Source organism: Coregonus clupeaformis, chromosome 31 (genome assembly GCF_020615455.1).
Source record: "Coregonus clupeaformis isolate EN_2021a chromosome 31, ASM2061545v1, whole genome shotgun sequence".
In the NCBI taxonomy this organism is placed as follows: Eukaryota; Metazoa; Chordata; class Actinopteri; order Salmoniformes; family Salmonidae; genus Coregonus; species Coregonus clupeaformis.
Window position 1 is genome coordinate 24,309,243 of NC_059222.1, and position 11,439 is coordinate 24,320,681.

Genomic DNA, 11,439 nt, shown 5'->3' on the forward strand with positions numbered 1-11,439 from the left:
AGATTCCGTCTCTCACAGTTGAAGTGTACCTATGATAAAAAGTACAGACCTCTACATGCTTTGTAAGTAGGAAAACCTGCAAAATCGGCAGTGTATCAAATACTTGTTCTCCCCACTGTATTTAGCAGATGTTATTGTGGGTGTAGCAAAATGCTTGTAAATCATGAAACCTATAACACAATAAATTCATTTGACTTTGTGAAAATCTGTTTTTTTGACCTAACTTGCTTGCCACTTTTTCCATGTGGTTTCTTCCTTCACAGACTCCATGAAATGATGACCTCTTCCTAAATATCTGGTCACATGATTACTTTTGTGTATGGTTTCCTAGAAACAAGGGGTGGCTCAACTAACCCTTTGGCTAAACTTACCCCACTCTCCTTTATTTGCATATGGAATTATTGCACAATGCACATAAGACAAGTGGCTATTCTGAATGGACTGTGTGACGTTTGTGAGGTGAGATAAGTCCATAAAGTCACCTATTAGTTATGCTTCGACACATGCAAAATCTTGACCAGAATGTGTGACCATGCGTCCCCACCGAACACCCACTACTACTAAAGTAAACACACCTAGTTTAAACTCTGTTAATGTGTCAGCATCGAACTACACATCCAATCCACACATCAAGGCTCTCATGCTGCCCAAATAAGGATACACGTTTTTACACGAAATAGTAGGTTAAAGTTCCCACTTGATGATTGACTGCATGTGTGCATTGAAGAACATTGTAGAACAACTATGACGCAGGTACTGAGGCAGCTGCTGTGGTATTGCATGTGTCGGTCTACTGTTCAAAGAGTACATTTTATCTTGTATGATTTCTGGAATTCCCTGTTTGAGGAGTGTCAGTAGAATGCTCCTTACAGTGAAATAGCCAAACCTGCAGGTACAGTAATGAATGTGTTTGGAATGGTTGTTTGTTTTTTCTTGGGTAGGTCTGCTGCTAATGGGAAAAGCTTGGAATGAATGGAGCCCCCAGGCAGTTTTAATACCTGTTTATTTCACACATACCACAGAAGTTATTCTCCCACTCTTAAAGGAATCCGCAGGCTGTTGCCTTTCCCCAAAAAGTTGCTACCCATCCTTGACTTCCCACCATTTTCCCATTACTCTCTCTGTCCCCCATACAGTATGTATTTCTTATATTTTCAATCTCTCCCATGATTATACTCCTCTCTCTCTGTCCACGTGATCTCGTTTCTACCCCTCTCCCCTTCTTCTCTCTGTGCTCTTCAAATTTCTCTCCATCTCCCTCTCTTGCGAAACAAGTCGGCCATTAATTATTTAATTTCTCCCGAATGAATGTTGAATAAACAGACTTGTTGAGAAGGTACTTTTTCTCTCACCCGTTTGCAGTTCACATTCTCACTCTAGCTCACAGTGTGGAGATGAATAACCATTCATAATCAGTTTGCTGGTTTGACATTTATATCATGGATGTCAGCAGGAATTGAACGGTTTTGACAAGGATGATAGAATCACTGAACTTGTGTCTAATTTCCACAACTGTGTGTGTCAATGAGAGAACAAAATGGTCCCCAATCATGATTTGTTTAGGACCTGCTGACATATTGGAATACTGAATCCCCCTTGTTTCAGATTATCCAAGTAGATACACACTCTATGTCGTAATTTATCATACACTACTACCCTACAAGCCAAAAGTTAATCCCTTTTCTGGGGTTATCACCTTTGCAAACAAATCAATTTTCAATAACAAACCAAACCAGTGATTTTACGCAACAGTTATCCTTCTCTATCTCTGATTCCAAACACTTGACATCAACTGAAAGATTACCAGTTGTCTTTGTTATAGAAAATGACATGTGATTAGTTCATTCTGTTATAAATAATGACACAGTGATTATGGGTGAGTCAAAATTGACATTAGAGAGTTGATTATAGAGTACTGTACCAGTTATCCACGGGGCAGACATGCTGGTTGTAGAGGGCCATGGCATATCTGAAAAGATATTAGAGACAAGTTTTGATCAAAGTGTTACATAGTTTTTATCTTGTCGTTCTATTGACTAAGTGCTCAGAGAGAGTAAAATGGCAAAGAGTCGTAGCCTGACTTCACACTAGCTGAGGGAAATTCTAGAGGTGTATTGCACTATACATTACTACTTTTTTATATTAGTTGCAATATAATGGGATTGAATCCCCTTTAAAAGAGCAATAGCGTTTACAGATCATGCAATAGCTACATATTCAACGGTATGAACCTCACGGTTCTGCTGACTCATCAGTTGGTGGTTCCAATGCCTTTTCACTTAACATATTCATAAGGTGCACAGTCACCCCCACGGCCAGTGATCTCTTGTCCATGTCATGTGGACATCGTTTGACAGCAGCAAATTGGGTCTGTACTATGCATTCCTCTTCTGTCAACCGCTAACCAACTCCAAACACGTGACCAGAACTCCAGAGAGTTCATCTCTCAGGGAAGCAGTCTCTTATCTGAGGGTTAAACATAGGCTACTAGAGAGAGAACATTGGGTTTCAACCACTGGAGATCAGGATCAGATCACGAGGTGTTCATGTGTACACTATGTGACACTGACACTGATGGGACACTGGGTTTTGTATGGTCTGATAAGATAACAAAGAGGATAACCTACAAAACATGCTGACACAAGAACATGAACAGAAGTTTAAAGTTTCAACAAACGGTTTGAGAACCTCTATTCAATTTCTATTGTTTGCAAGGGATGACAATCTGGAAACGCTTAGGTAATGTCTATTGATCCCCCTTCGCTTAGGTGAGCAAACAGATATAGGGGGGTTTGACCTTCTGGGAAAAAGCTGATATCCTGACAGAAATCCAGTCAGACCGAAAAGGGGGGGCACCATCTTCTATAAATCTAAAATGAATGCAACTCATTGGCTAAGACCATGTGGCCTAACCAGTACAAATTCCCTATATAATTGGTCAGGAAAACTTGGGGCCCTAATGATCACACATCACATAAAATGGGATAGCATACTTCTGTTGTGCTTAACTTAGTTACTCAGATGAAGTCTATTTTAAAACATGATTAAGACCGTCTTTAAAGACATCTCTCCTACAGTAAATACACAACCCTTTTTAACAAAGGACTCATGCTGTGCCCAAGCTAAACATTCTATAGTGCATGTCTCAGTGGAGGCTGCTGAGGGGAGGACGGGTCATAATGATGGACGGAATTGAGTGAATGGAATGGTATCAAACACATGGTTTTTATGCGTTTGATACCATTCCATTCCAACCATTATCCTCCATTCCAGCCATTATTATGAGCAGTCCTCCCCTCAGCAGCCTCCACTGGTATGTCTTTGGGTTACATAAGGCAGTAGTAGACCCATAAACTCACAAACAGGCAGGCATTAAGTGTCTATGAAACAGCACGTCTGGAAACAGCCTGGCCAAGGGGGGGCCAAGAAGGGTTACTACCGCAGTCTCAGACAGAAGCGCCCATGCTGCAAGGGTTCCATAAGGTTTTTAATGTCCAAAGGTACAGTAAAAGGTACTGCGTCTTGTCTCACTGGACAGAGAGAGAGAGAGAGAGGGGGGGGAGTTGAGGGTGGTCATAAACAGTAACCAATCAGTGCGAATGAAAAAAAGGGTGTGCCTGCGTCCTCTGGAATACAAGGAAGCCTTTATGCTGCAGCCAACAGTCCCCAATTCTGAATTGATAGAAGTTGCCCTAACTGCTGGTACAGGGTCAGATATTATTAGGGCTTGGGTTATCTGATCCTAGATCTGAGAGGTGACGTTCTAGACTTGGCTGGGTTGAAGTGAGCCAGGCAGTGGGTCAAATTGTCTAATGTCCATTTGATTTAGTGTGCCTGTGCACCTTGGCCTTATCCAGGGGTTTACTGTAGAGCCTCTCACTCATTAGCAATGACCTAAAGTCATCAGTTGTGGTCTATAGTGCTTCTGTGAAATTCCCAGAGTCGATTGACCTCAACAATAACACTCTTTCATTTCAAGGAGCACTAGAGAGTGCTGGCGAAACAACACACCTCACAAGTATAACCTGATACTCCACTCGGTCCCTGGGAAAAATAACTAAGAAATTCTGAAAATAATCAATTGAATATTGATTTGTTCAAAACAATTGTATCTATGGCCTACGGCATAGATGTGTGCGTCTACTGTGCAAGTGTGTGTGTGTGTGTGTGTGTGTGTGTTTGTGTGTGTGTGTGTGTGTGTGTATGTGTGATGACATTGAATCAATGTGGAAAACGGATTGGATTTGCAAAAAGTCATCAATGTATCGGAATCTTTCTTTTTTTCACCCAACTTTGACATAGTGACATTTTCGGTTGATTTCATGTTAAATTAAAATTAGTTGACAACTCAACCAAATGTAAATCAAAACTAGACGTTGAAATGACGTCTGTTCCCAGTGGGATGGCTGTTCTCAGACTACTTTGGAACTGATATCATGTTCAGGAGTTCAGGAGGTCTCTCTTACAGATTTTTTATCTCAATGAGACTAACCGGGTCAAATACAGGCAAAATAAGAGGTAATGGTCTCTACTGCTCTGGCCCTCAGGCAGTGAATTCCACTGTAGCAGTGATCACAGAGAGTCCAGACATCCCCGCCATTGAACACCAACAACACACAGCTGGCGCTAACATGTGGGATGGTTCACCACCTCTTTATTTATTTACCTCCCTTTCTTTAAATTAACTTGTTACCCCTTTACTTACTCTTTCACTCAATCTCCAACTTAACTTCCTACTGAACTGTTCCTCTCACTCTTTTTCAACCATCTTCTTGGGTTTTGCATTGCCTTTCTCACAAACTACATAAGGGATTGATACAAATGTACAGAACGCTTATCTGGAGGAAAATGGGGGAGGGTCATGCTTTTTCAATTTCAGTCAAGGGCAGGGTTTAGTATTTTTTTTAAATCTAGTCTAGGGAGGGTCATGTCATTTGTAATGGATGAAATGTCAATATTTGTGTGCTGCTTAACCAATAGATGTGCGGTGTAGGGCTATGGTGGCAGATCAGGAGGAGAGTCAAAGGTTTCTTCAGGTTATAATTTTTTTATTAGGCCTAGTACAAAAAAATGCAATATCTTGCGCGCGGACCAGCCTATAGCCTATGTTCTGTTCAGTTTGAGAAGGAGAGCGTGAAGATGAGACGGAGGACCGGAGGTCAACTTTGGTAGCGTGCTACTACTATAATTCATTTTATTAAAAACAATATGTTTCTTGCCCTTTATGTATTTATCAGAGTTACTGACCTCACAATAAGCCAGATTCTAATAATTTACATTGTGGTGCTGAAACTTGAATCAGCAGCCGTGGCACAATCAATCGGAAATGGACAGCTCATGGTGCTGAAAATAAGCAAATTCGAGTAGGCATAATTCACTTAAACCGTCTTCATTTAAACCTTTTACTGCAGTGGGTTGAATCAGGGTCACACAGAGTGTTTCTTGGTAGTCTTAAACAAATCTACTTTCATACAAAAGTATACACTAAACCTGGTTATGGGTTTAAAAAAAGAAGTGACCTCTACCATGTCAGATATAGAGTTGAAATGTATTCAAATGTAAGTTTGCATCCCAATATTATACTTTATATACATCACAGAAGAAACATAACAAATCCGTTTGACATAGAAACACCGGATTTTCAGCCGGTTTTCCGAATTTTGAAAATGTTTAATTACATTCCACCCATGAGGCCACTAGGTCAAATGCTACTTTACTAACAACAAGAGTGCTTTGTGTTGGAGCCTATTTCATCCTATTTCAGAAGTAAGAGGTATGCCTACATGTTAGATTCTGCTAATATGTACAATTATGTTCAATTGCATGAAATGTTTATAAAAGGCAATTTTTTCTCTGACCTGCAAATATGATCATAGAGTCATGCAGTGCTTTTACTATAAAGGAGATCTTTCCACCCTTACTCTTGTCAACGGTGGTCTGCGAATCCACAACCTTCTGGCCCGCAGCCCTGTACGCTATCAAAAGTCCTGCGTTGCCATGTAATGCTTACAGGACGAAGAACCGTTTTTAAAACTGCATATCTAAGGCTCTGGTCTGTCCAACAAGTGAGGGTAAACGATAGACATGTTCTCTGCTATCCACTTAGTTTTAATTATTATTTGGCGTGTAGTGGAGGGTCACTTGTTTTTTTTCCCAAGTGTTCAGGGAGGGTTTAGGTCAAATATAGGGAGGGCCATCCATTTTCATTAAAGAGAGGTCCGATTTTCTCCATGTACAACTTATTACAAATAAAGTTCAGTCCCTAACCATCTCTAAAATTACAGCTAAAGGAACCTGATTCCATGGCCACCTCAATCCAACCCACAGACAGATGCAAAAGGGTACATCAACCCATAACAACAGCTTTTACAGCTCATTTCATCCATAAAGGCTCTCTTTATTGCCAGTTGTTTCAATGTAAAGGGTAATTAAAACTATTGTGGCAGGAGTGTAATTAAGACACTAGCTGAATAGAGGGATGGGGAGGCCACACAGGATTTGCTTGAATTTCGATGTTTGACTGCATATCAGTCAGCCTACAAGTTTATCCATGGCCCTAAAGAGAAATGTTGGCTTTCCATCACTACAAGGTGTCGAAAGTGTTCCACAGGGATGCTGGCCCATGTTGACTCCAATGCTTCCCACAGTTGTGTCAAGTTGGCTTGATGTCCTTGATGCACACTGGAAACTTTTGAGCGTGAAAAAACGTGTAGCGTTGCAGTTCTTGACACAAACCGGTGCGCCTGGCACCTACTACCATACCCCGTTCAAAGGAACTGAAATCTTTTGTCTTGCCCATTCACCCTCTGAATGGCACACATACACAATCCATGTCACAATTGTCTCAAGGCTTAAGAATCCTTCTTTAACCTGTCTCCTCCCCTTCATCTACACTGATTGAAGTGGATTTAACAAGTGAAATCAATAAGGGATCATAGCGTTCACCTGGATTCACCTGGTCAGTCTGTGTCATGGAAAAGGTTCTTCGTGTTTTGTATACTCAGTGTATACTCACAACACAACAGCGAAATCTAACTGGAGTTCCTCAAGAATGCACAATACAATACTTTTCTTGTTGACAATCAGAAATAAAACAGAACACTTTTACTTGTACCTCTTAGATATACTTACACAACCCATATTCCAGTGATGGTGAAGACAGGTAAACTGATGGGTAAGATCACCCAAATAGACATGTTGACCACTTTGGTCTCTGTGGTCCACTAGCGACCTGTGCCTCCAAATAAAAAAAAAGGATAAATCCACTTCTCTCTCCCGCTTCAACCTCAGTGATTAAAGTCCTTCAGGCAGTCCATAACCGGCATGCCTTCCATTGCAAACATCAGGACTGATTAAGAAATAATCTGTAATGAAAAATGTGTATTATGGTTATTTCATTATAATGTAATAACATAGATGTTTGAATAAAGGTAGCCTACAGTACAGTAGGATAGCAAGGACAGAATAAGTTGTCGTCATACCTTTACACCTCTCTAGGCAATATGGTTCAAGATCTGTAGGTAGTTTTCCCAAATCCGAAAAAAGTGGAATCCTTGAAAAAAGCAAAGTCCCAGAGCATTTTCCAGCAGTCTGATGTCTTCTCTGGTCGTTTGTTAAACGTGTTTTGAAGCAAATCCTATAGAATTCATGTGTTAAAGCAAGGCACAATCAGGTGTGTTGCTGCTGTTCATTTGTCCCCTATTCTTTTTCATCATGAGCGTGTCTGCTGTGTCTGTCTCGCAGCGAAAAAGTCTGAACTCTATTAAAGGGAACCAGATGTTGCACCTAACTCCTCCCACCAAGAGGAGCTTTTTGTTTGAACAATTATAAGACAATACAGCACAGTAGCCTATCGGTGACTTTCAAAATCATGGTTGTTTTCTTCTTTATTTCACACTGTGCTGTACTCTGATGTTTTTCAAATACTACTTCACTACAATAAATTATCTTTCTCCCATGCATTCTCCCCATGTGTCATTGTTCAAACAGATGCAGTTATTCAAACTCAAAAAAGTGTGATAAAATAATACACGAACAATTGTGTGTGTGTTTGTGTGTGCGTGTGTGTGTGCTTGAGACTATCATCATTCTCAGACGTCAGAGAGTGGGAGCCTACCTAGGCTACTTGCTTGTCAAAAAGTTGCAAAATGTCTGTTCATCATTAAGAGCTCTGCATACAGTGCCTTGCAAATGTATTCATCCCCAATGGCGTTTTTCCTATTTTGTTGCATTACAACCTGACATTTAAATTGATTTTTATTTGGATTTCATGTAATGGACATACACAGAATAGTCCAAATTGGTGAAGTGAAATGAAAAAAATAACTTGTTTCAAAAAATTCAAAATAATAAATAACGGAAAAGTGGTGCGTGCATATGTATTCACCCCCTTTGCTATGAAGCCCCTAAATAAGATCTGGTGCAACCAATTACCTTCAGAAGTCACATAATTAGTTAAATAAAGTCCACATGCGTGCAATCACATGATCTGTCACATGATCTCAGTATATATACACCTGTTCTGAAAGGCCCCAGAGTCTGCAACACCACTAAGCAAGGGGCACCACCAAGCAAGCGGCACCATGAAGACCAAGGAGCTCTCCAAACAGGTCAGGGACAAAGTTGTGGAGAAGTACAGATCAGGGTTGGGTTATAAAAAAATATCTGAAACTTTGAACATCCCACGGAGCACCATTAAATCCATTATTAAAAAATTGAAAGAATATGGCACCACAACAAACCTGCCAAGAGAGGGCCGCCCACCAAAACCCATGGACCAGGCAAGGAGGGCATTAATCAGAGAGGCAACAAAGAGACCAAAGATAACCCTGAAAGAACTGCAAAGCTCCACAGCGGAGATTGGAGTATCTGTCCATAGGACCACTTTAAGCCGTACAAAGAAAAAAATAAGCAAACACGTTTGGCATGTGGGAAACTCCCCAAACATATGGAAGAAGGTACTCTGGTCAAATGAGACTAAAATTGAGTTTTTGGGCCATCAAGGAAAACGCTATATCTGGTGCAAACCCAACATCTCTCATCACCCCGAGAACACCATCCCCACAGTGAAGCATGGTGGTGGCAGCATCATGCTGTGGGGATGTTTTTCATCGTCAGGGACTGGGAAACTGGTCAGAATTGAAGGAATGATGGATGTCACTAAATACAGGGAAATTCTTGAGGGAATCCTGTTTCAGTCATCCAGAGATTTCAGACTGGGATGGAGGTTCACCTTCCAGCAGGACAAGGACCCTAAGCATACTGCTAAAGCAACACTTGAGTGGTTTAAGGGGAAACATTTAAATGTCTTGGAATGGCCTAGTAAAAGCCCAGACCTCAATTCAATTGAGAATCTGTGGTATGACTTAAAGATTGCTGTACACCAGCAGAACCCATCCAACTTGAAGGAACTGGAGCAGTTTTGCCTTGAAGAATGGGAAAAAATCCCAGTGGCTAGATGTGCCAAGCTTATAGAGACATACCCCAAGAGACTTGCAGCTGTAATTGCTGCAAAAGGTGGCTCTACAAAGTATTGACTTTGGGGGGGGTGAATAGTTATGCACGCTCAAGTTTTCTGTTTTTTTTGTCTTATTTCTTGTTTGTTTCACGATAAAAATTATTTTGCATCTTCAAAGTGGTAGGCATGTTGTGTAAATCAAATGATGCAAACTCCCCAAAAATCAATTTTGATTCCAGGTTGTAAGGCAACAAAATAAGAAAAATGCCAAGGGGGTGAATACTTTCGCAAGCCACTGTAAGTCACTGATATGTGGCATTGTTTAAACCACTTTCTACTAAGCTAAAATATGGAATTGTTTTAAGATGGTCATACCATGGGTCATTTAGCTATTTGATTTACAATTTTAGAACCCCTGTAGGTATAAAACATATATATAAAAAAATATTTGATAAAATATTGTATTTGGCTTTTACTAATATAGCCCATAGAAACGCATTTAATAACACATTATTAAATAGCAAAACAGACAGTAAAAAAATGAATAATAAGGAATAAGGTTTTGAAGTGTCTGTCCTATATTTAGAAGATATAAGAAAGTCCAGGAAATATATATATTGTTTTAATTAACCCCCTTTTTTTGTTCGCAAAACTACTTCCATTCATTTTTTAAACCGATACTGGGTTACCTTCAGACGAGTCCCGTGACACTTGTCAGGGTCGTAGAGCAAAACGGAGTATATAATCGTATTCGTGAGAGTCTCATCTTTCCATAGAGTCGTCATATTAGTAGGCCAAAGCATCCGGACACTACAGACGTTTTCATGAGAAGACCGATTTTTGGGATGTCTCCTGGTCTGACAAACAGCGATGTAGCTCAGCCATACAAAAAACAAATATCTCTAGCTTAAACAGACAGATTTTGATGGGGATTATTTTATTATGCTAATAATACTTGCACTGGTGCATCAATCGATACTTGGGGATTAAGGAGGAAACTGACGCCTTTGCAGCCTGAATGGAGGATGTTTTATGTACTAGCCGGTCCATGGGGGACACAAGTGTATTGCCGGCTGAATACATTAAAGTCGGAAGTAAAATGACAAATTAAGTAAAAGGAATAATAGCACCATCTTGCGGCAGGTTGGGCTAAAATGACTCATTGTTGTTGTGAGATGAGGTGAAGTTCTTGGATCACGTCTGGTTCTGGGAATCGTTGTCACAACTGCATTCCAGGCATTTACTCAGTCTGCAGAGTGCTAGAACAGACCGTCCGTCTGAGAAGTAGGGGCTTAAGGCTGTTCTCTTTTGTTTTTGTAACGGGTCGCCAAACGACCCATGGGAACTCCTTCCCCTTCACGCGATGTGATTGAGATGCTTAATATCAAAGATGTATACAGTCACGCCACACCCTTACTGTACCCACGTGACCTGACACTATAAAAGGCGGTGTGGCTTGACATACTGTCTATTTCTTGACTCTCATGTGTTTTACATTACGAGATTGCTATTAATCCCCTTTGGATTACTTCTTACGGTTACGATTCTTCCACGACTCTAGGAGGTGCCGTGAGTAATTAATTTTATCTAATCTACTCCCCCTCTCTCTCATTATTGTGCCTGCCCATACTAGTTAACTTTTATTGCTTTTTGTCTGGCATTTCCATCCTTGTGTGTTAGCTTCTGGTCTATCCCGTTACCTCAGAAGTTAGCTCATAGCTAGCTAGCTAAATTAGCAATAAATAACTACCTACCGTAGTTAAATTGTTGCAGCTACCTGTTGTTGGTGCTTGTTGACCCACGGTGTAGTGCCAGTCCCCGCTTGACTGCCACACCAGCTTGTTGATCCACCATTACCACTCCCTCACTTGGAGTTTTGCTGTGATCACAGAGCTCAGCTGTGCTGTAGGCTACCAGTCCTCACTTGACCAAGTCCACCAATGCAGAGACTTACAGTCCACGCTTGACTGTGCCAGTCAGAT

The 11,439-nt window shown here is 40.7% G+C and overlaps 1 protein-coding gene across 1 annotated transcript in view; it reads right to left on the minus strand.

Moving 5' to 3' along the window:
- LOC121547953 (transmembrane protein 150A-like) overlaps positions 1 to 7,719 on the minus strand; it is a 52,747-nt gene extending 45,028 nt beyond the window's left edge. The window contains exons 1-3 of the mRNA XM_041859354.2: positions 7,482 to 7,719; positions 7,132 to 7,364; positions 1,922 to 1,969 (exon numbers count right to left, since the gene is read on the minus strand). Of these exons, the coding sequence (XP_041715288.1) occupies positions 1,922 to 1,969; positions 7,132 to 7,196 (113 nt within the window). The 5' untranslated portion in view covers positions 7,197 to 7,364; positions 7,482 to 7,719. The remainder of the gene's footprint in view (positions 1 to 1,921; positions 1,970 to 7,131; positions 7,365 to 7,481) is intronic.
- Positions 7,720 to 11,439: the final 3,720 nt, after the last annotated feature.